Source organism: Phasianus colchicus, chromosome Z (genome assembly GCF_987193195.1).
Source record: "Phasianus colchicus chromosome Z, bPhaCol1.hap1.1, whole genome shotgun sequence".
NCBI classification, from domain to species: domain Eukaryota; kingdom Metazoa; phylum Chordata; class Aves; order Galliformes; family Phasianidae; genus Phasianus; species Phasianus colchicus.
The window spans coordinates 12,668,267-12,692,976 of NC_143476.1; the positions used below are offsets into that span (position 1 = coordinate 12,668,267).

General features: G+C 49.0%; 2 protein-coding genes across 4 annotated transcripts in view; one reads left to right on the forward strand and one right to left on the reverse strand.

Annotated features, from left to right (window-relative positions):
- The window catches only part of LOC149912559 (rho GTPase-activating protein 32-like), a 490,746-nt gene that overhangs the window by 198,897 nt on the left and 267,139 nt on the right, over positions 1-24,710 (forward strand). The window lies entirely within an intron of this gene.
- LOC149912567 (rho GTPase-activating protein 32-like) overlaps positions 5,511-24,710 on the reverse strand; it is a 28,086-nt gene continuing 8,886 nt past the window's right edge. For 2 of the 3 annotated variants that reach the window (XM_090132059.1, XM_090132058.1), the window contains exons 4-7: positions 6,938-7,060; positions 6,679-6,756; positions 6,284-6,365; positions 5,511-5,804 (exon numbers count right to left, since the gene is read on the reverse strand). In XM_090132059.1, coding sequence (XP_089988185.1) covers positions 5,542-5,804; positions 6,284-6,365; positions 6,679-6,756; positions 6,938-7,060 — 546 coding nt within the window. In that variant the 3' untranslated portion in view covers positions 5,511-5,541. Of the gene's footprint in view, positions 5,805-6,283; positions 6,366-6,678; positions 6,757-6,937; positions 7,061-7,706; positions 7,785-8,127; positions 8,215-8,762; positions 8,884-24,710 lie in introns of those variants that run through there. The other variant, XM_090132060.1, reaches the window with a different exon arrangement.

Genomic DNA, 24,710 nt, shown 5'->3' on the forward strand with positions numbered 1-24,710 from the left:
CAGCACAGCCAAGTGCAAGGTTTGGCATTTGGGCCGGAGGAATCCCAGGCATTCTTTTGTCATCGTGGTGGTTTCCAATAGACCCCAACAATGAGACATCAGGTCGCCGTGTGGGCTCCTGGGTGACACTGCCATTTCCCAGCCATTGCAGCCTAGGGGCAAATAAAGTAAAATACTTCAGAAAGATCTCACACTGATTGCATATTTTACTGTTCTTTTACACAAAACAGAAGGGGAGGGCAGCAGATGCATGCAGCTGCATCAACACCCAGGCTGCTAAAGGAATGGAAAGACAGAAACATCAAATATCAATGCCTTATTCTAATGCAAGGAGGGAAGCTTTTTTCAATGTTACTTTTTATCACTTAAAATAAGCAGTTGGCACTCTAAGGAAAATCCTGGGCCCCAGGTTCTGGCAGTGTGGCAATCTGGCACGGACTCAGCTGTGAATGATCCAAACAGTCTGTTCCAGATTTTAACATCCCTTCTATGCATTCACAAGTTTTCTCTCTTGACTTCCCCTTACAGCCGTTAGATGCCAGCAAAACATCCCACAAACACTCCTTACCTCTGTGCACACAGGCACCCATCCAACCAGAGCCATCAGTCATTCCCAGCCATGCGCTCTTCCTCCAATCATGGTCAGCATCACACGGCCGTCACGCAGCTCACTTGACTCAGTTTTTCTCTTCTTTCTGGAGGTGTCCTTGCTTCTCAGCCTTACCTTCTCGTGATGTTTATCTCGCTCTGCAGCTCCTGCTCTGAATAGGCTTTCTTGTATTCCCACATGACAGGCACAAAATGCAGCCACAGCCCCTGCCACCAAGGTCAGCTCTTCAGCACACATTACCTGAGGAGCACTTGGCAACTCGTGCAACCTGAGCAGTGCCAGGAAGACTGTTTCACTTCTGCTTCTCCTGGCTCAGAAATTCATTTTCCTACCTAGAAAATGGGAAAAGAAAAGAAAGAAAAAAGTCCTGACATAAAGCAGACACAAGGGTTACTATGGAATTCTGGAAGGCAAGGGATTTGCCCTCTATGATGAGAAGTTGACTGCAAAGAACTCAGAAGAGCCATGAGCAGGTTGTGAACTTGTGGGTAAAATCAGGAACTGCAGCAGTGCAGGGCTTCTGGAGGTGAGGGTCTGCTACAGCCGCCTGGAAAGAGAGCCTGTTGGTGGGAGCTGCTTACTGCAGCCAGCAGAAGCATCGCACTCACTGACTCTCATCCTGATGGGGGATTCCAGTCAGTCTGGGAAATCAGCATGGCTGGCTGCAAGCAATCTGACAGACTCCTGGAGTGCAGTGAGAATCACTCTGTGGTGCAGGCATTGGGCACAGCAAGCAGAAGGGAAGCATTGCTGGATATGGTGCACACCAGGGGTTACGACAGGAGGCGGTCAGGGCTGCAGTGACCATGCCCTCCTTGAGTTGGTGATCTCAAGGAATGCGGGCCTGGCAGGAAGCAAAGGCAGGAGCCTGAACTTCAGGAGAGCCAGCTGCAGGCTGTTCCAGGAATTCTTGGACGAGATCCTCTGGACAACTGTTTGTAGGGGCAAAGGGATGGAAAAGAGCTGGTCACTTTCTCAGAAGAAAACTTGCTCAGGTTGCACGCTGAGCTGCAGGAGAGGAAGGGGAGGAGGTGCCAGCACGGCTCTGCACGATGCTCTGCCACACTGGGCAGCTTGATCATGGCTCAGCAGTGGGATCCGACGTGGAGAAGGGGAGAAGGAAATCAAGGATGGGAGGGAACCATCAGACACAGCCGGTGAGTGTCTGTGAAGTCTTGCAGACCCAGAGATTCCCATGTTGTTTCTGCTTTTGTAGCATTTGTGTGCTGCAGGGTGAGCAAAAGGTTCTGCTGCTTGATTCTTCTGCAGGAGCCGCCTAAAGGGGAAATGGCCACTGAGCTGCAGACCAAGCAGTACTGCCTGACCTTGGCCAGGGGGAGCTTCTCCTGCCGCAGTGTGCTGATGACAGGTCTGGAGATGATCTGCACGGCCAGCTCGTAGGTGGGAGCCAGGAAAGGACATGATGCGAGGAGGGAGGTGTTAAGCAACAGCCAAGGCATCAAAATGCATCAGAAGGCCCTGAAAAGCATCACAAAGCCACAGCCAGGAAGCTTGGGAGTATCATGAGCAGCATCCAGGATGCGAGAGATTATTTGCTACCATGCCAAATGGTAGCAGAACTCCCCCTGCAGACATCCCAAAGCCAGACAAAACAGGAACAAACCTGGAGCTGTGCTGCACGCACCCCACAGCCACAGCATTGCAAGCTGGGGTGCCTTGCTGTGTGCTGCATTCATCCCAGTCCGTGTGAATGAAGACTCTGGAGGCAGTCAAGGCGTTGGTTGAGCACAAGATTCCTTTTATTATTATATAAAGGACAGGAGGGTGTGAGAGGTCGATGGTGACAATGGGTCTCATCCTGTCTTGTCATGGAGAGAGTGGCTCAGAGCTCTCAGTGCTGCTGTCCGGTGCCTGGGACTGGAGGCCTGATTGAAAGTCCCCCTGCAAGAGGCTCTGCTCCTCTTCACTGATGCTGACCTGCTCCTGCATGGAGGTGCTGCTGTCGGGGCACTCACACTGTGCTTCAGATGGGCTGCACTGCAGAGACTCTGGGTTAAAATCCACACTTGTGACTGTGGTGTCTGGGAGGCTCAGGTCAGCAACTTCAGCAGAGCCAGGTGTAATGAGAGCATGGACTTCGATGAGCTCCTTCTCTCCATTAATGTTGTTAGATGGAAGGCTGCTATTGGAACTGCAGCAATTTGTGCTTCCTATGAGCTCTCCACTGATGGAAGCACACAGAGCATCCTCGCTGCTTGCCCTGGATCTTGTGGGTTGGCAAGGGCTCGATTCACCTAGAAAGGATACACAGGGGTTAGTGTCAAACTTTCACAAGCTGAATTACGACAGTGGTTCTTGATCAGGGGTGAAGATTTAGGCACGGGATTGAACGCTAGAAAGAGATACATGTGCAGAGCAAGCTTGAATTGTATGTTCCTGAAAAGCAGGGATTTGGAAGCTGCATTTGCACCCTTACCTGGCAGGACTACCACTGCTGTTTCTGAGGGCTGCCTGGCATTGCGCTGCAGTTGGCGTTTGCTGCCAGAGGATGGCTTTCTGAGCCTGAAGCAGCAACACCAACTGCTAGCTGGTGATTCCTCACTCTTGCTGGGTGGATTTTGCCTGGAGAGAGAAAACAGCCAATGCTGTGAGTCGTGCGTGGTGCAGGGTGAGGGAAGAGAAGCACTGAGCTCTTCGCAGCAGTTGCTTGTTCCTAGCACTGCCTGGTTTCTGCAGGAAAACACAAAAACCCACCCAAACAATGATGCTAGGTGCTGGAAAAGAAAGTCCTCTTTACCTGTCAGATGGAAAGTCAATGACGGTGTGGAATTTGCCCTGTCCAGCTGCAGGGCTTTCTTCCACTTCAATGTCCCTGCTGCTCTCTGTCACAGGGGGAGAGCTGCTGTGGCCTCGCCTCTGTGCCTGTGCCTCCTCCAGGCTGAGCAGCTTTGTGGCAGAAGAAGAGACCCCCACAGACTTGGGCCCTGGGAGAGAATTGTGCCCTGTCAGGGAAAACCACAGGTAAGAGCGAGGATCAGAAAGCAGCAGCACAGCCACCACAGTTCTGGGGGAGGTGCTGTATTTTTCTCAGGCTTGCTTATCCCAGCCACTGGAAGAAGCGGAGCTCAAAATAACCATGTGGGCAGAGGTCAGTTTATGGCAAAGGACACGGTCATCATTAAGAGCAGCTTACTGTATCAAAATAGGCAAGGAAAAACCCAAGGAAATGGGGGCAGGGAACTGAGAAAGCTTCGCTGCCACGCTTGCATCAAGCTTTTCCTGCATGCAAACCATAATAATGACGGTTTCCTCCTTGTGAAGTTTGGGCTTGGACGTTCTCAGCATCCAGCAACAGGATGCCATACCCTAATGGAAGCCCAGAGGTCTGCTGTCCCCTTGATGGTAAAAGAGTATCTCAAAGGTCCTGGAGAAGGCCTGCATTTGGTCAAGTTGTCAGGTCAAGATCAAGCAAATGGAGGAAGACACTCACCTGCTGCATCTGCGATGTCTGCTCCGGATTTGGAGCAGAAGAGGACGTCTGTGTGGTTGATGAGAAATTCCACCACATCCGACTGCGTCTGCAGCTCCATGCAGGCAGCTCTTCCGCTGGCGCAGGCAGACTCGTTCTGCTGTGATCTGTAGAAAAGGCAGATTTTAGAAGTCATTTCTCCAAGACCATTTCCCAGAGTCTGAATTGTTGCAGCCAAAAGCTGCCAGCTGAGGCTCTGGAGACTTCCGCGGTGGGCAATCAGTGATGCCACTGCAGAAATTCCCCTGGATGATCAAGGACACGTCAGTCCCATCTCAACAAGACTGCAGAAATTGTCACCTAGACATTGTGCCCGTGGGGTTGGAGAACAGCCCAGGCTCCTGCTCTTCTGTCAGCCACAGATTTTACAGGAGAAGAGCACATTTGATGGAGAAAAAGAGAGGACTGCTTTTCTTAACTGGAGAACAGAGGAAGTGTTGAAACAGAACCAGCAGTTTACCTTAAGAGGTTTGGAGCCCACACAATGGCTAGGTTCTTGGCATGCATGTTTGTGGTGGTGGAGCTCCCAGCCAGACACGCCAAGTGTCTCATCAGGTACTCCAGTGTCCTGGAAAACAAGAGAGGCAAACGTTCAGCACCAACGAGCATGCCGTGCTGCAATTCAGAAAGACAAAGTCTGGAACCGCATCGTTGCCCTCTGCAATGCAGCAGGGCTGAGCTCAGCAGGCTGAGGGCAGCACTGACCTGTAGTGAGGAGCGGGCAGCTGCTGGATGACGTCCTGCATTCTGAGCAGCCGCTCCTCCTCTGTAGCAGCACCAACAGCATCCTGGAGTAGTGCAGAAAGGGAGCGAGACACCAATCAGGCTAGTACACCACTGCGAGTAAACCTCGTGGGGCTGACAGCAAAAGGGCCTCCGAGCTGGGGCACTGCTGCAGCCATCTGCCAAGAGGCCCAGGAAGAGGGAAATGAAAGACGTGGCCTTGTGCTTACCGAGAACTTGCCGTACAGCTGGTGGGTGAGCAGAGGGTTCGGGAGCTCCCTGAAGTACATCTTGCAGAGGGAGCTCACGCTGTGAATGTCCCGGACGGTGAGCTCAGGAATCTGCTCCGACTCAAATTCCTGCCTGGAGAGAGGGACGCAAACCCGGTTGAGCGAGAGGAAGGCAAGCCCAAAGCCACACCAGATGCACTCAGGCTGTGTCAGTCGCAGCACTCTTACCGCAGTCTCTGGATGTTGGACGCGACGCCGGACAGGCGGTATATCCCCTGCACCACGCCGTGCTGCTCAAGGAACTCAGCGCAGCTCTGGAGGACCTGGGGGACTGAAGAACACGTGCCAGCCCTCAGTGGAGCTCCTGATTCAATCGTGCTGCAGGCTGTGCTTCACATCCCATCCACTAAGCCCAGCCAGGCTTGGCTGAAGCAAATACAGATGTGCTTGTCTCTTAGGAGCATCCGCCTCACTTGATCCTTCAGCCATCAACTCCCATTACACGTGTCTCCACGGCTATCAGCCTGCCCCCTGCTAGATATGAGCTCCCTTTCATCTTCTTTAGATGCCCAGCAGAGGAAGATCTCAGGAATGGGCAGCTCCTTACCATCACGACCGGAGTGGAGAAGATGCTCTCCCAGGTCACCGCCAAACACCCTTTCCTTCTCCACCTCCCGCTCGGTCGGTTTCTTTGGGCGGGCCTTCACCAAGGAACGAAGGAAGGTGAGGATCTTGCTGCGTTTCTTGGGCACTGCACAACAAAAGGAAGAAACCAGGTCATTTCAGGTCTGGCTCCGTTGGACGAGGCCGAGCACAGCACATTCTACAGAGCACGTCAGAACGGGAAGAACATTACCAACCAGTACATACAAAAAGGGATTTTCCCCATCTCTGGAGGAGCCCAAGGCCAGGTTGGATGGGGCCCTCAGCAGGCTGGTCTAATCTGACATTAAATGTGGGGGCTGGCAGCACAGCCTGATGCAGGGAAGTGGAAGCTTGAGGATCCCTGAGGTCCCTTCCATCCCAAGCCATTCCATGAGAGTTCTATAGTTTCCCCAAGTCCAGTCATAAACACAGGAAGATTGCACCAAATCCCTGCCCCATGGTGTGCATGAAGGATCATCAACCCAGAGGACAATGTGGCATGGATAAAGGAGGTACTAAACATGGAACACACCCCCAAAAAGACTTCATTTTGCTTTCCCACACCATCAAATGTAACATCCATACCTGGCTTTGGCACAGAATTGATGAGTGCCTCGGGAATGATCTTATTAATGAGTTCCACACACTCCCCTGGGAAAAATCCAACCTATAACAAGAAGAGAGGCCAACTATTGCATGCAGCACTTCTCAGATCTGAACTGTTAAACCAGAAGCCACATAACATTTCCCTCGGAACGTGCTTGCCTGACGTTCCATAAGACTATCCAGCAGAAAATGGCCATAGTTCACAGCATAAAGGTAATAATTTTTCAACATTTGCAGCCAAAGGCAAGGTCCTCTGACACCGACACAGGGAAACTGTTTATGTCCTTTAGGCATCCTGTGCAGGCAGAGCAGCTCTACGCTGAGATTCCTGCCTTTACTGAAGTTGCACTCTCCAGTCTGAAGCTTGTGCCTACCTGGAAGCCGAGCTTGCCTCTCCACCAGGGGGTCAGCTCCTTTGGTGGCATGTCGATGACACACACGATGTCTCCCACCTGCAAGAGATTGCAACGACAATCCCAGCTTCAGCACGGCTGGGAGGAAAGCACAGCTCAAATGTCTGCATTCTTCTGCACTGCCAAACATGGCCGAGCATGAGAGCACTTGCACCAGTGCAGCTCTGAAGGCATTTGCCACTGTAGAATTGAGCAACAAGGAACGCCTTGAACTGCTTACCTCAAAGGAGAGTTCATCCGCTGCCTGGGCAACGTATCTCTTAATAGCATGGGCAGCAGCAATAGCTGGAACATTCACAAGTGCCACCTCATGGTCCAGCAGGGGCTTCCCCTTGTTCTCAGTCTGAAACAGAGAGCACAGGCCACAGTGAGGAGCAGAGAACAAGCGAGGAGGATTTCAAGGTGAGGAGCACATCAGCAGAGAAAGCTGCAGGAAATGCACTCGGTCCTTATCATGGGCACTTCAGAAGGAACTGCAAGTCTAATAACGGCTGTTTCTCTCCCTGGTGTGCAGCAGGCACACGCCAGGCAATGCTGCATCTCTCCCCACCCAGACTAAGCAGCAATGGCACTGACGCAGACAGGTGGCCTTGTCCATTTTGCCCCCTCCTTTCCTGCGCTCTTTGTGCAGGAAGGCTGACTGTTTCAGATGCTAGGAGACCGTGAAGAGGGAAACCAAAGCTACGGCTGCAGTTACAAGGTGCAAACAGTGCCATTGCAAGCACCAAGCAGCTCTCTTGAGCAGTCCAACCAACAGCGAGGCCAAACAGAGCAGAGAATGATTGTTGTTTCTGCAGCCATTTCAAGGGAAAAGTCAGTAGAGGACAAACACAACAGCCGAGATGGCTCTGGTACTTTTATAAACTTGCCACACTTGCACTACTGTCTTGCCACAGAGGAGCTCTCTTGGAAAGCAGGAGAGCACATCTGCGGCTCACTCTGCTGGCTGCAGTCAGGGAACAAAGACCAATCAGAGCTTCATACTCTACCTCTGTCCATGCCATGTCAGGCCCACAGCTGATCTCGCTGCACGCCACAGCCATCAGCGTAGGTGTGACAAGCTGGAACTGAAAAGAAACACACTTTTATTTTCTCTGTTCACATCTCTGCTGTGCTCCCTACAGCTGTCGGGCACACTCACACAGCCCAAGCACGCCTGCTGGTGTCCCTGGTGATGCTGTGCAGCTCTGCACAAGCTGGGGCTGGGACTCTTTGCATAAGGGATTGGTTTCCTGTAGACCAGCTGGTCACAGCACCACAGACAGCATCCTTCTGAGGGCTGAGCTGCAGAGCACGTGGAGAAAACCCACACGTGACCAGCGTCCCATCAAAGCTGGATGAGGCTGTGCTACTAAACACGGGGCGTCACGGGCTGCTAAAGCATGTGGGGGGACAAAGCATGGCAGGTACCTGGCAAGAGATCAGAACGAGGGAGACAAATCTCACAAATCCGCAGTCGTTCCTTGTCACTTTGCTCTGATCTTCCACGAGCAAAAGCTGCAGCAGGGAAGCAGGCAGAGGGTGGAGAGAGGAGAGAGAAAGAGCAGGTCAGTTTGCTTCCACGGTTTAGCAAAGAATACGAGGGAAAATCCAAAATCTGCCCTCCCTCAACTTAAAAACTTAAGTTTTCAACTTAAAACCATTTCCCCTTGTCCTGCAGTTATCTACCCTTTCAAAGAGTTGATTCCCCTCCTCTTTTTAGGCTCCCTTTAGGTACTGAAGGCTGCCATGAGGTCACCCCACAGCCTTCATTTCTCCAGGCTGAACAAGCCCAGCTCCCTCAGCCTGTCTTTGTAGGGGAGGTGCTCCTGTCCCCTGATCATCTCTGTGGCTCGCCTCTGGACCCTCTCCAACAGCTCCCTGTCTTTCTGGACACTGTACTGCAGCTGGGGCCTCACAAGAGCAGAGCAGGGGGGGACGATCACCTCCCTGTCCCTCATGGCCACCCCTCTGCTGATGGAGATAATGTGATCCTATGAGCTCCGCCAGCCAGCAGTTCTCAGCACTCACTGTCCCCCCGTCTCTCCCACACTGTCTCAGCTTACCTACAAGGTGCTGCACAGGACGGTGTGAAGACAAAGGGACGCAGTCGGTGCACAAGTGCAACAAGCGAGCTGCTCAGTCAGAGCTCCAGCGCTCCAATGAAGGGACGCAGCACGCACTGCTCCTCCCCTCATTCTAGCCCTTATGACATCACTGAGGGCCACCAGGCTGCTCCACCACGACGGACAGGGTGGGGAGGCAAGACCAGTCCCAAGGGCAGAAGATTCCAACAGCCCAGCCCAACGTTCTGGAATCAGGGGCTGCTTGGAATTCTACCCCAGCCAAATCCTGGAGAAGCTGGCACGGGGTCGTCATGACCAAAGCGCAGGACCTGGCGCTTGCTCTTGTTGAGCCTCGCACAACTGGCCTCAGTGCATCCCTCTGGAGGGCCTTCCTGCCCTCAGCCAGATGGACGCTTCCTCCCAGCAGCGTACCTTGCAGTGCTGGGCCCATGTCAAATCCACACTAGAGTGGCTTTTGTTACATTCAAGGGCATGTTGCAGCACCCATCTATTTCACCTGGAAGGAAATAAAGCAGGAGATGGGAGAAACACAGAACTACTGCCAGACTGCTTTATCCCTTTCTTAGCCCAACTTCCCTTGCCTCATCCCCTACCCCAACTCCTGGATGATGCCCACGGGCTGATAGTTGGATCTCAAGTCCATAGGACTCCTTTCACAGGGCTCCATCAAAAAGGCTGTCACACTTGTTCCGTACACTCACACTGACCCAGCAGTGGTATCACAGTCACTTAACACACACACAACAACCAAACCCCGAGCATGCACATCCCTTCCTGCGTGACTGCAGCCCGCAGCTCCCCTTCACACCTCCGTGGATCTCTGGTGTTTTACACTGATGCAGCCTCGCTGCAGCTCCGTGGCTGTCACACAAGGCCTGCAGGACCTCTTTCTCTGCAAACCCCGTCTGCAGGCATTGGTTCACGAGGTTCACCTCCTGCCCTCCTGAGCAAAAACAAGCACTAAGAACAAGAGCAAAGCACACTGGACTCGACCTGGCTGGATCCCCAACCCTCAGTCCTGTCAGACGGACCCTGGTGTGGAGACTCATCCCCAAAGCCTGGCTGGACATCAGCACAGGCATCCTTCTTCAAACGCCCCATCCAAGCAGCAAGGGATCAAAGCGTTGGCACAGCTGAAACAGAAATGCTGTGTGAGTTTCCTGTTAGCACTGAGCAGGAACAAATCTACCGCTGAGCAGCAGGATGTGAGACAAGCAGCAGAAGACACCCAACCTGCAGAACCAGCTCGTTTGGGGTCGGTCCAGATGTTTGTCTGCTCCCTTCCCTGGCCCAGGCCAAGCTTGTGAGCTGCTCCTCCTTGGTGCAGGGGGAAATGGTGCAGATGCCATGTGGTGGCTATGCACAGCATGCCTTTTACTTGCTTTTCCTATCTCCATCTTCCATTAGCAAACAGCATCTCCAGCCTCCAGAGATCACTGAGTCCAACCCCTGCACAACAGTGAAAGAAAAGATATGATAAGGGGTACTTAAAGCACAGCATCTGTAATCAGATCAGACTCCTGCACTGTGAAGACTTCCATGAGTATTCCTGCAGAGTGCATCACTTAGTCTCTCTTTAGCCTTGTGTTCATGGTTTTCCTGTAAGAGCTTGTCTAAACACTGCCTATAATCGTGGTTATGCTAGAAGCATTTGGATTTATTGATCCTCAGTGTGATTTCAGTAACAAATCCAGATGCTTTTTTGTTAAGGGCAGCTTTCAATTTCTCAACTGAAATTTCAATATTGCATTAGGTGTTGACAACCACGGGGCTGCAGTACAGAGAATTACAGGGAGATTAATTTCTCCATCTCCATTCTCCTAGACATTTATGATTACAGTGATGTAGTTATATACAAAGTTGCAAGATACCAAAGCTAGAATAACCTCTTGGTGCAGCAGGATGTCTGGAGCCCAAGTGCAGAGTCTCAGTGTTGCAAAGCCTTGAAGAGGTGCACCGTATGTGCTGGGGCTGATGACACAGACACTGGAGCAAGGCCAGTGTGATGTTAGAAACTTGACCAGCAGCTGATCTGTTGTCAGCCATTTCTGGACACAGACGGGATCTGGTCGACTTAGGACATGACCTTTGGGCTGGAGAGCAACTCCCCGAGGAATCACACAGCCACTGCAGACCGTTGGCAAGAACCCCATACCAAAACAGCTCATCTGCAATCAGTTTTTAATCTGTGCAGCAGTGATTGGAACAGGCGCACGCTCTCTGCAATTGCAGGAATGTTCACAAGTGGAATGTACATCACCTGTGTGCTCCAGCTCTTCTGTGTGCATGCTAGGAGCAGTGATCCCCCTGCACCCAGGGCTGCAATAAAGTCCTGTGGGCTTTCTGACCTGCCAACCAGCAGCCCAGGCTGCCCAGAGCCACATCCAGCCTGGCCTTGGCTGCCTGCAGGGATGGGGCATCCACAGCCTCCCTGGGCAACCTGTTCCAGTGCCTCACCACCCTCTGGCTGAAAAACTTCCTCCTCACATCCAACCTAAACCTCAACACCCCCCGTCTCAGTTTAAAGCCATTCCCCACTTGTCCCATCACTGTCCACCCTCCAAAACAAAACACCTCGGCTGTTCAACACTGAAAGAGCAAAATAACCCACAGCTCTTACTTCCACTGTATGCATTTAATTCCAAATTAAGGTCACAGGTTAATTACTCATGTGATCCTTCCTGACAGAAGAACTACTCGTAGTGATGTGTAGGAGTAAGGAACAGTTTGAAAAGGTCATGGACATATGAGAACTTGCAGCATTTATCTTAATAGATGCCTACATTGCACAGCATTTTGTAAAACACACGTTACAAGTACTGTGCATTGGATTACACTATATCAAACTCTAAGTAACAATACAGGTTGCTTTTCAATCTACACTTACATGTTTTCTTCTAACTCCTTGATAAAATTCCTGACTGCCCTCAGTTTTACAGCCAAAGCAGTGTTTGAGCTGGTAATGTACTCTTGAACAGCACTGCTGCCTTTAGCATTTGTATGTTTAGATCTGAAAAGAGAATTTGGTCATTATTTCATGATGAGAGAATCTTATATGACAAAACAGAATTACAAAAATCTGACAATACTGTAAAATGCCAGTGTAAGAATGTTGCTTTGATTTTTTTTTTCTTTTTTTTTTCTTCTTTTATCTTTTTCATCTTTTTTTTTTTTTTTTTTTTTTAAATGGTGAGTGTACCATTAATTCAAGACAAGAATTTTGTTTGTAAGTCGATCTCTATAACTGTTCTTGGCATCATTCTGGAGGATGAAGTAGATACATGGAATTTGGCACTGGCTCCCCAGGGCAGTGGTTTGGCACTGAGCTGACAAAGGCCAAAGAGCATTTGCACAATGCTCTCAGACACAGGGCTTGACCCATAGGAGGTCCGGTGTGGAACCAGGAGGTGGAATACATGATCCTCGAGGTCCCTTCCAAATACAGATATTCCATCATCCTCTAATACTTATATTCCCAAGTCCTGTACACAGTGCTCAGGTGCTTAATTGAAAGGTTCCATGAAACAGTGAGGTATCTATGTCCCTTTACCACTCAGTTATTCAATTTGCCACATGGATCTTTCATCCAGTCACATTAGAAAACACTCAAAGTATTTCCTTCAGCCTTCCATTCTGATAGAGCTTTCTGGAGCAAATAAAGAGTTGCAACTCAGAATGTCCACACCTCCCTTCCTGCACCCTGCATACATTTTTCATTGCACTGTGATTACGTACCATTCTATTGACACCCTCATTCTGTCCTTATCTAGGCAGTTTAATGCCATTAAATTTTCCAGCAACAGATGCCCACAAGTACAGCCAGCCTGGAAATATTTTGATTACTTATCTTTGTCCTGATGTCCTTGTAGGAGGTGGGACATTTCTCCATCTCAGCAGCAGAGGGCAGGAGGGGTCCAAGGTGAGGGCACGCTCTCCTCTGTTTTTCTGGCACTCAAAGAGAAAGAGAAAATGAAAACCAGATGTGTTTCCCTTCCCATGGCAAACACCAGCCTTTCCATCCTTACAGTCCTTCCTGCCATCAGCAGAGATATTTTGCTTTCTTGTGCCACTTCATCCCTTTAGCATCTGGCATTCTAACAAAAAAGTACTTACAAGGAATTTTAATATTTTCATATTAAATGTCAGAATTAAGGAACCATTATTATTACCAAATATTTAAAACATTCAACCCAGTGAGAAGTGAATTGATGTTGTATTTAGCATTCAGATAAGAACTTGTAAAGGAAGTAAAAAGTGCTGCTTTCATAAACTATAGTCTCATTGTCAAGCCTTGCACTGTCTCAGCAGATTATTACAGAATGTTCATTCAAGCAGGAATTCAGAGATGCGTCTGAATTGATAACAACAACGAGTAATTAAGAAAGCTTGACTGCAGTCTGCTTGAGGATTCCAGTCTGAAGTGTGTTCCACCTGATGACAACTGGGAATGTCTTTCTCTCACCATTAGAACCATTGCACCTCTGACTAAACACATAGCTAATCACCACTGAAAACCTAGGTGCAATTTCTGCAGTGCACAGACCAACTACATGTTGATTAACATTCAGAGAGATTGTGCAGGTGTCCTTTTAGGAACTGGCCTACAGTATGCTAAGAGGGATGGATGTGGGGACATTAGGATAACGTGCCCTCTGCCTTTTAAGACAGCCCCAGCAGAGCAGGTCAGCAGGCTGAAGAGCTGCGTGGGTCACCAGGGCTCAGAGACTTCACTCGGCCATCTGAAGGTTGAGGGACTTCAGCCCAAGCTGCCCTTTTCCATGCAGGCAAGGAGGCCAAGAGAAGGTGGATCGGCACGGTTCTGGTGCAGACAGGGGCTGCAGTGTGAGCAGGCCTACACAGACAAGGCTGTGCCCACACAGAGTGACAGCAGCTTTCGCTGTGAGCAGATTCCCAGGGGGCCTGAGCCATGGCAGTTCTTGATGGCAGCATGTTCCAATCAGCCCTGGAAGTCTTCTCTGGACGTCTGTCGCATTCTGGAATCCACACTGAGGACGCAGTCGCTGTGTCAGAGCAGCTGGCAGAGTCACGGGGAACCGTGACGTAGTTGGCCCAGGGAGCAACAACAAGGCCTGCACTGCTCAGCCAGCCCAGGCCAAAGGGGAGCACGAGAGAGAGCAGAGGAGAGAGGGGGGGAAAGAGGGCCAGGAAGGAAAGGCCTGTGCCTGAATGGACGTGTAGCAGCAGCTGCTGACAGCAAACTCGGTGATGGCAGGGGCACAGCAGAGCAGTGCAATGCTGGCAGCTTCCTGTGTCTTTCACACAGGCACTGCAGACATGGCCAGCACTGGGAGATCAGCAGAACTGCTGCACACCTCTGCCAGCCCAGGCCAGAGGAGTGCAGAACAGTGAGCTGCTGCTGAGGGGAGAGAGGATGGCCTGAGAGCTGACCTGAGAGGCAGGGCTGGCTGTGTTACAGCAGCCTCTGTGTCCTCCTCCTGTGTCTGTGAGGGCCAGAGGGCCAGAAGAGAACATGCCCAGACAACGAAGCCCTGCTGTCCTCTGCTGCTCAGCTGGAGAGATGTTCCGCCTTCCTGAAGGACGCTGATCCAAAGGGAAGGAATCAAAGGAAGTCCAGGCTGGCTGTCCTTGTGGGCATCAGCTGCTGGCAGCTGCCTCTGTGCTGCCATGGGCAGGGCACAGCACACACAGTGTTTGCAGTTCCCTGTGTGACACTGGCCCTGGTGACCTGACAGCCATAGGGAGACAAGAGAAAGAGCTGCCTCCCTCTGCCAGATGAGGCAAAGGTGAGAATCCCAGAATCACAGCATGGCCCGGCTTGGAAAGGAGCTCAAGGTTCATGAATCTCCAACCCTTGGCTCTCCAAGGATGCACAGGGGGCTTTGTTCTCCCTGTGGTGCAGCTTCAGTGCCAACTCACAGCTGAGCTGGTTGGCACACTGTGACAGCCTGCCGCTCTGAAGCTCTTGGGGCAGTGCTCAGTTCTTTCTGAAGTACTCTGGAAATGCTGCTTCTCCTTCACCAAGTCTGTTTCCAGACAGACGTCTTTTTCTCCTCTGTACACACAAACAGTATCTTGTAACTCCCTGGCACAGTGCTCAGAAGTGATACTTCTGGAAGCACGTCAGAGAAAAGTGGCCTTGTCCCAGTGGACTTTCAGAGCAGATGAGAACAAGTCTTGGTTGACGGCTTTCTTCTGCTTCTGGAACTGCACAGCCAGGTTGTGTGTTGTCATACTTTATGCCAGAGTGCCAAACTGAAGCAGTTTCTGCAACTTCTTTTTTTCATACTTGTCACTCTTTGCTATTTCTGAGACCTTAACTTAGTCATTTTTAATGCGCTCTCATCTAAACTACTGAGTCCTCCAGTGTCAGTGTTGTATGAATCAGGACTGTGGGATTTCATCAGTGAAAGGATTCTGCTCTAATGACTGTCATTCTAAAGCTGATATTGTTTCTACCGCATCAGGCTTGCATGAAGCATCTTTGATCAACAGAGAAATCAGAAAAATTGCTTTTCCTATTGCAGTTTCCTTTTAACTAGTGATGAAAGCTGTCAGTTTATTTTTGGCACCAGAAATCCTGGGATGCAACCAGGTTAGATAAGAAGTGAAACTGAGTGCACAGTAAAGGAACACAGATGAGATAGCATCACACAGCTCTGGAAAAGATGTTCCAGCTCTGTGTCTACCTACACCTTCAGGAGATGAAAAGTACTGGCTTACTGAGGTGTCCTGGGTTGCAGGCTCTGTTAATCTCCATTTTTGGAAGAGCTGCTTGCAGTAAATACCTTGTAAGGTGAATGAGCTTGATAGAAGTAGGGTGTGAAAGAGATGGATTTGCTGTTTCCCTGAAGGTGCAGGAGTATTGCTGTGCCTACAGTCAGTAAACAAGGCAGAAATCACTGTGTTCCTCAGAATGAAAAACAAAAGAATAAAAATCTTTTTGTGAGTGACAGCACGCCTGAATGAAGCACAAATCTAAACATTTAAAATAAGGGCTAGTGTCAGAGGGACTTGCAGTACTTCTCGTGAAGAAATATTTGATGCTTCTTTAGGAAAGTCATCCTAACAAAAGTGTACTGATGTCTTTGCTGAGGATTTCCTTGGTTCCAGCCTGAAGGTGTGCGCAGGCATGAGCAGGCAGTGCTGAGCTGCAGGTGAGTGCCTGTGTCCCACAGCAGGAAACCCGTGGATGTCTTCAGGGGTTTGAAATGGGCAGAGCTGTAAAACCTGCAGGCTTTCACTGAAATTGTCCTCTGCTTTATTTTGTAATCTTAGTTTCACCAATGCTTTCCAATATGATTTTCATATGAATGCAGATACATGGGATAGGATTTAAAGTTTTTATGGTGCTGCTGTATAGTTTTCTGTGGTCATCATAAGCCAATAAAAAAAATAAATGGTAATCAGGCAATCTATTAACAACCTGTGGCACGTGTAAAACAATGAAATTCCTTGCAGGAAGACAATATTGCCATATAATAATGTGGCTATCCAAAACTGTTAATTATACTTGATGAGCTGGAGATAAACCTGAAATGCAGGACTTTGATCTTAGCCAAGAATAATAAAACTTATTATCGTTCTTAAATTGGCAGCTGCTATCAAAAGCCTGTGTCTTATTTCCCTTTTAGTAACACTGGCTAAATCAGAGAAAGTGATAAAAGAATTTCATGATTGCAGCTTAGGGATTCTTTCCCACTTGACCAGAAGTAATCTATGTCCAAAAATGTCTGTAAATACTTTTTCTATATTCTTTGGCCAGATGTATTGATATTTGAGATGAATGGCAAAAACATTTTGCGTACAAAGATAAACAATGCAAATTTCCTGGGTTGTTTTAGAGAAAAAAGCTCCGGTTATCTGATCGTTTCAATGCAGAAATAAGATTTACAGAAAAATTCTCCTTATTATTATTCACGCATGAATAAGTACAAAAAAGAGATGTGGGGGATGTTGTTTCAATTCAAGCTGATTGTAGGAAGGACTGTCAGGATGGAAAGGCTAGTGTCTGCCATGGGCAAAGAAACACTTCTGGTTTTCATCTTCTCTTTGCCTTTGAGTGCAAGAGGCCATGAGGAGAGTGTGCCCTAAACTTGGACCGTTTTTGACCATTGCAGCAGAGATGGAGAAGTGTTCAACCTTCTAGAAGGACTTCAGGACAAAGATATGTAATGAAAATAAGTCTAGGCTGGCTGTCCTTGTGGGCATCAGTTGCTGGCATCTGCATTGCTGCTGCCATGAGCATGGCAAAGCAGGTAAAAGATTGCTTTTCCTTGTGTTACACAGGAGCTCTTGACTTGAAAGCAAGAGGGATGCAATAGAAAGAGCTGCAACCTCAGCCAGACATGGCAAAGGTGAGTGGGATGTTGTTTCCATAGCTGCTGATGTCAGGAAGGACTGTAAGGATGGAAAGGCTGGTGTTTGCCATGGGCAGGGAAACACATCTGGTTTTCATTTTGTCTTAATCTTTCAGTGCTAGATAAACAGGGGAGACTGTGCCCTAACCTTGGAACCCTCCTGCCCTCTTCTGCTGAGATGGAGAAATGTTCCAGCTTCTAGAAGGACATCAGGACAAAGATATGTAATGAAAATAAGTCCAGGCTGGCTGTCCTTGTGGGCATCAGCTGCTGGCATCTGCATAGCTTCTGCCATGAGCTTGGCACAGCAGGTAAAAGATTGCTTTTCCTTGTGTGACACAGGAGCTCTTGACTTGAAAGCTAGAGGGATGCAATAGAAAGAGCTGCAACCTCTGCCATACAAGGGAAAGGTGAGTGGGATGTTGTTTCAATAGTGCTGAAGTCAGGAAGACTTTAAGGATGGAAAGGCTGGTGTTTGCCATGGGCTGGGAAACACATCTGGTTTTCATCTTCCCTTTGGGTGGCAGAAAAAGAGGAGAGTGTGCCTGCAACTTCTAACTCTCCTGCCCTCTGCTGATCAGAGGGAGAAATGTTCCAGCTTCTAGAAGGACATCAGGACAAAGATATGTAATGAAAATAAGTCCAGGCTGGCTGTCCTTGTGGGCATCAGCTGCTGGCATCTGCATTGCTGCTGCCATGAGAATGGCACAGCAGGTAAAAGATTGCTTTTCCTTGTGTGACACAGGAGCTCTTGACTTGAAAGCTAGAGGGATGCAATAGAAAGAGCTGCAACCTCTGCCAGACATGGCAAAGGTGAGTGGGATGTTGTTTCCATTGCTGCTGATGTCAGGAGGACTGTAAGGATGCAAAGTCTGGTGTTTGCCATGGGCAGGGAAACACATCTGGTTTTCATTTTCTCTTTGTGTGGCAGAAAAAGAGGAGAGTGTGCCTGCAACTTCTAACTCTCCTGCCCTCTGCTGATCAGAGGGAGAAATGTTCCAGCTTCTAGAAGGACATCAGGACAAAGATATGGAATGAAAATAAGTCCAGGCTGGCTGTCCTTGTGGGCATCAGCTGCTGGAAACTCTATTGCTTATGCCATGAGCATGGCAAAGCAGGTAAAAGATTGCTTTTCCTTGTGTGACACAGGAGCTCTTGACTTGAAAGCTAGAGGGATGCAATAGACAGAGCTGCAACCTCTGCCAGACATGGCAAAGGTGAGTGGGATGTTGTTTCCATTGCTGCTGATTTCAAGAAGGACTGTAAGGATGGAAAGGCTGGTGTTTGCCATGGGCTGGGAAACACATCTGGTTTTCATTTTCTCTTTGTGTGCCAGAAAAAGAGCAGAGTGTGCCCTCACCTTGGACCCCTCCTGCCCTCTTCTGCTGAGATGGAGAAATATCCCAGCTACTAGAAGGACATTAGGACAGAGATATGTAATGAAAATAAGTCCAGGCTGACTGTCCTTGTGGCCATCCGCTGCTGGCATCTGCATTGCTGCTGCCATGAGCATGGCAAAGCAGGTAAAAGATTGCTTTTCCTTGTGTGACACAGGAGCTCTTGACTTGAAAGCTAGAGGGATGCAATAGAAAGAGCTGCAACCTCTGCCAGACATGGCAAAGGTGAGTGGGATGTTGTTTCAATTAGTGCTGAAGTCAGGTAGACTGTAAGGATGGAAAGGCTGGTGTTTGCCATGGGCTGGGAAACACATCTGGTTTTCATTTTCTCTTTGTGTGGCAGAAAAAGAGAAGAGTGTGCCTGCAACTTCTAACTCTCCTGCCCTCTGCTGATTAGAGGGAGAAATGTTCCAGCTTCTAGAAGGACATCAGGACAAAGATATGTAATGAAAATAAGTCCAGGCTGGCTGTCCTTGTGGGCATCAGCTGCTGGAAACTGCATTGCTTATGCCATGAGCATGGCAAAGCAGGTAAAAGATTGCTTTTCCTTGTGTGACACAGGAGCTCTTGACTTGAAAGCTAGAGGGATGCAATAGAAAGAGCTGCAACCTCTGCCAGACATGGCAAAGGTGAGTGGGATGTTGTTTCAATTAGTGCTGAAGTCAGGAAGACTGTAAGGATGGAAAGGCTGGTGTTTGCCATGGGCTGGGAAACGCATCTTGTTTTCATTTTCTCTTTGTGTGGCAGAAAAAGAGAAGAGTGTGCCTGCAACTTCTAACTCTCCTGCCCTCTGCTGATCGGAGGGAGAAATGTTCCAGCTTCTAGAAGGACATCAGGACAAAGATACGTAATGAAAATAAGTCCAGGCTGGCTGTCCTTGTGGGCATCAGCTGCTGGCATCTGCATTGCTGCTGCCATGAGCATGGCACAGCAGGTAAAAGATTGCTTTTCCTTGTGTGACACAGGAGCTCTTGACTTGAAAGCTAGAGGGATGCAATAGAAAGAGCTGCAACCTCAGCCAGACATGGCAAAGGTGAGTGGGATGTTCTTTCCATTGCTGCTGATTTCAAGAAGGACAGTTGGATGGAAAGGCTGGTGTTTGCCATGGGCTGGGAAACACATCTGGTTTTCATTTTCTCTTTCTCTTTTTGTGCCAGATAAACAGGGGAGAGCGTGCCCTCACCTTGGACCCCTCCTACCCTTTGCTGCTCAGAGGGAGAAATGTTCCAGCTTCTAGAAGGACATCAGGACAAAGATATGTAATGAAAATAAGTCCAGGCTGGCTGTCCTTGTGGGCATCCGCTGCTGGCATCTGCATTGCTGCGGCCATGAGCATGGCACAGCAGGTAAAAGATTGCTTTTCCTTGTGTGACACAGGAGCTCTTGACTTGAAAGCTAGAGGGATGCAATAGAAAGAGCTGCAACCTCTGCCAGACAAGGCAAAGGTGAGTGGGATGATGTTTCAATAGTGCTGAAGTCAGGAAGACTGTAAGGATGGAAAGGCTGGTGTTTGCCATGGGCTGGGAAACACATCTGGTTTTCATCTTCCCTTTGGGTGGCAGAAAAAGAGGAGAGTGTGCCTGCAACTTCTAACTCTCCTGCCCTCTGCTGATCAGAGGGAGAAATGTTCCAGCTTCTAGAAGGACATCAGGACAAAGATATGTAATGAAAATAAGTCCAGGCTGGCTGTCCTTGTGGGCATCAGCTGCTGGAAACTGCATTGCTTATGCCATGAGCATGGCAAAGCAGGTAAAAGATTGCTTTTCCTTGTGTGACACAGGAGCTCTTGACTTGAAAGCTAGAGGGATGCAATAGAAAGAGCTGCAACCTCTGCCAGACATGGCAAAGGTGAGTGGGATGTTGTTTCAATTAGTGCTGAAGTCAGGTAGACTGTAAGGATGGAAAGGCTGGTGTTTGCCATGGGCTGGGAAACACATCTTGTTTTCATTTTCTCTTTGTGTGGCAGAAAAAGAGAAGAGTGTGCCTTCAACTTCTAACTCTCCTGCCCTCTGCTGATCAGAGGGAGAAATGTTCCAGCTTCTAGAAGGACATCAGGACAAAGATACGTAATGAAAATAAGTCCAGGCTGGCTGTCCTTGTGGGCATCAGCTGCTGGCATCTGCATTGCTGCTGCCATGAGCATGGCACAGCAGGTAAAAGATTGCTTTTCCTTGTGTGACACAGGAGCTCTTGACTTGAAAGCTAGAGGGATGCAATAGACAGAGCTGCAACCTCTGCCAGACATGGCAAAGGTGAGTGGGATGTTGTTTCCATTGCTGCTGATTTCAAGAAGGACTGTAAGGATGGAAAGGCTGGTGTTTGCCATGGGCTGGGAAACACATCTGGTTTTCATTTTCTCTTTGTGTGCCAGAAAAAGAGCAGAGTGTGCCCTCACCTTGGACCCCTCCTGCCCTCTTCTGCTGAGATGGAGAAATATCCCAGCTACTAGAAGGACATTAGGACAGAGATATGTAATGAAAATAAGTCCAGGCTGACTGTCCTTGTGGCCATCCGCTGCTGGCATCTGCATTGCTGCTGCCATGAGCATGGCAAAGCAGGTAAAAGATTGCTTTTCCTTGTGTGACACAGGAGCTCTTGACTTGAAAGCTAGAGGGATGCAATAGAAAGAGCTGCAACCTCAGCCAGACATGGCAAAGGTGAGTGGGATGTTCTTTCCATTGCTGCTGATTTCAAGAAGGACAGTTGGATGGAAAGGCTGGTGTTTGCCATGGGCAGGGAAACACATCTGGTTTTCATTTTCTCTTTGTGTGGCAGAAAAAGAGGAGAGTGTGCCTGCAACATCTAACTCTCCTGCCCTCTGCTGATCAGAGGGAGAAATGTTCCAGCTTCTAGAAGGACATCAGGACAAAGATACGTAATGAAAATAAGTCCAGGCTGGCTGTCCTTGTGGGCATCAGCTGCTGGCAACTGCATTGCTGCTGCCATGAGCATGGCACAGCAGGTAAAAGATTGCTTTTCCTTGTGTGACACAGGAGCTCTTGACTTGAAAGCTAGAGGGATGCAATAGAAAGAGCTGCAACCTCAGCCAGACATGGCAAAGGTGTGTGGGATGTTGTTTCCATTGCTGCTGATTTTAGGAAGGACTGTAAGGATGGAAAGCCTGGTGTTTGCCATGGGCTGGGAAACACATCTGGTTTTCATTTTCTCTTTGTGTGCCAGAAAAAGAGTAGAGTGTGCCCTCACCTTGGACCCATCCTGCCCTCTTCTGCTGAGAGGGAGAAATGTTCCAGCTTCTAGAAGGACATCAGGACAAAGATATGTAATGAAAATAAGTCCAGGCTGGCTGTCCTTGTGGGCATCAGCTGCTGGCATCTGCAATGCTGCTGCCATGAGCATGGCACAGCAGGTAAAAGATTGCTTTTCCTTGTGTGACACAGGAGCTCTTGACTTGAAAGCTAGAGGGATGCAATAGAAAGAGCTGCAACCTCTGCCAGACATGGCAAAGGTGAGTGGGATGTTGTTTCAATTAGTGCTGATGTCAGGAAGGACTGTAAGGATGGAAAGGCTGGTGTTTGCCATGGGCTGGGAAACACATCTGGTTTTCATTTTCTCTTTCTCTTTGAGTTCCAGATAAACAGGGGAGAGTGTGCCCTCACCTTGGTCCCCTCCTGCCCTCTGCTGATCAGAGGGAGAAATGTTCCAGCTTGTAGAAGGACATCAGGACAAAGATAAGTCCAGGCTGGCTGTCCTTGTGGGCATCAGCTGCTGGCATCTGCATTGGTGTTGCCATGAGCATGGCACAGCAGGTAAAAGATTGCTTTTCCTTGTGGGACAGCTGTTAAGCCATTCTGATTCACCCTTTGCATCCACAGCATACAGTTTTTTTCCCACACTGCTGTTTCTATCCAGCAATGTGCATATGTGCAGTGCTACAGAGGTTGGTGGCCCTGCCTGTGGCAGGGGGTTGGAGATTCCTGATCCTTGAGGTCCCTTCCAACCCGTGCCATTCTGTTTGTGTGTGTGTGACTGGCTAAACACCAATTGTTGCTAGCTCAGCAGGTATACTGCTAATTATTGAACGCCTGACAGCTGCTTATCAACACTTGGCCACTATTTCTGGACAGCTGCTCATCCCTGAAGAGAGAGAAGTTTGGAAGGAGGACAGAGGGGAGTCTCTTGATGCCTGCCTGTTGCATCCCAACCTGCCCACAGAGTGAGTCAATTCGGCCTTGTGTGGAGGCCCTGGCTTCTTTGGAGTCTGTTTTTCTTTTGCTGAGCTTCTCCTATCCAAACAGAATGGCCTTACAACATGCTTTCTGGTCCTTAATGCTATACCCATGCAGTTTGTAACTATTACAGTTCTGTAAGTGAGAATTGATCACATGATTGAACAACTGTATTTCTAAAATATGTTATGAAATAACTTCTTTTTACTAATACTAATAAAGTCTTTCTACTTTTTCAAACTGTTTCTAAGGGCAAATTACTAAACACATGGTGCTGTACTACTTCAGAGCAATCCCACATTTGATAGCCAGTGCAGAAACAACATTCCATCCTACAGCATTAGCTAGTTCAGAGGTACCAGCCGTGTATCTGGATGTGGCTGTTGTGCATAACTGGGGCTGAGGGATCAGAAGTGACAGCTCCACTCTTGGAGACCACAGAACTAAAATGGAAAGATAAAATAGTTGCAGGGCAATTGTTCTCTGTGCCTGAAGCAGTGACCGATTTATCGGGGAGAGATTTAACAGTTAAATGAGGATTACAGCTGCAAGTCTGTGAAACAGATATCAGGGGTCAATGAATGTGTTAACAGCTGTGATGAAGAAGAAATGAATCCAAAGGTGTGGGCAGGGGAAGGAAATCGGGGTGGACTCACAATTTTCCCTTACAAATAACTGCCCAAGGAGGGAGTGGAGCTGTGAAACAGCAACAATATCCCATAGCCTTAGAAGGGAGAGTGGGTCTAAAAGCTGTAACACAGACAGTGGTTAAGGATGGTCTTCTGGAACCTTGTCTGTGGCCTTATAACACCCCAATCCTGTCGGCACAGAAGGCAGACGGCACGTATCGGCTGGTGCAAGATGTAAGGAAATGACTGAACCCGTTCTCAAAAGACAGCCTGTGGCTCCTAACCCCTATACCCTAATGAGTCAGATCCCACACGGACAGCAGTGGTTTGGTGTGAGAGACCTCACAGATGCTTTCCGGACAGCCTTTGGACTCAGAGAGAAATGGCTGCGTTTGTATGAGGACACATTGTAATCCTATCATGATTCGTGATGATACTGTAGATACTGGAACTCCTGCTAATCCTTGTCTTGGCAGCATTTGAAGCAAGCAACTGGTGCTGCTGTCATGCAGAAAGCTCCCTTCCAACCACTCAGCAAGAATTTGGATGAGACAGCTTCCTGCTGGGAGCCCTCCGACATCACTGCTGCCTCCTCCAGAACCATACCTGCAGATGCTTCAGAGCTCTTCAGCATGGACTTCCTTCCTCCCATCAGCAGCTGCTCCTGCACTGACCTTCATTCACACTGGGATACCATCTGCTTCCAGCAGGAGCTGACCTGCGAGACAGAGAAAGGAAACGTGGGATGAGCACCAATGCAGAAGCACAAGGCTGTGTCACCACCACGTCTTGCAGCCTTGGGAAGTCAGCTGCAACTGCAGCCTTGGTCAGAATTACAACGGGCACCGTAAATTAAGTGTGACCTCTGAAGTTGTTGCCATGATCAGAAATAGACGCTGAAATCGCTCACATAACTGTCGGTGGTTCCCTCCAAATTCTTTTGCTTTGGGGAACAGATGGACTCGGAATGGAAGGACACGAGAAAAAGGACATCTGTTTGAGCTCAGCAGACTTGAGAGGTGGGCCTGGGTGAACCTCATGAGGTTCAGCACAGCCAAGTGCAAGGTTTGGCATTTGGGCCGGAGGAATCCCAGGCATTCTTTTGTCATCGTGGTGGTTTCCAATAGACCCCAACAATGAGACATCAGGTCGCCGTGTGGGCTCCTGGGTGACACTGCCATTTCCCAGCCATTGCAGCCTAGGGGCAAATAAAGTAAAATCCTTCAGAAAGATCTCACACTGATTGCATATTTTACTGTTCTTTTACACAAAACAGAAGGGGAGGGCAGCAGATGCATGCAGCTGCATCAACACCCAGGCTGCTAAAGGAATGGAAAGACAGAAACATCAAATATCAATGCCTTATTCTAATGCA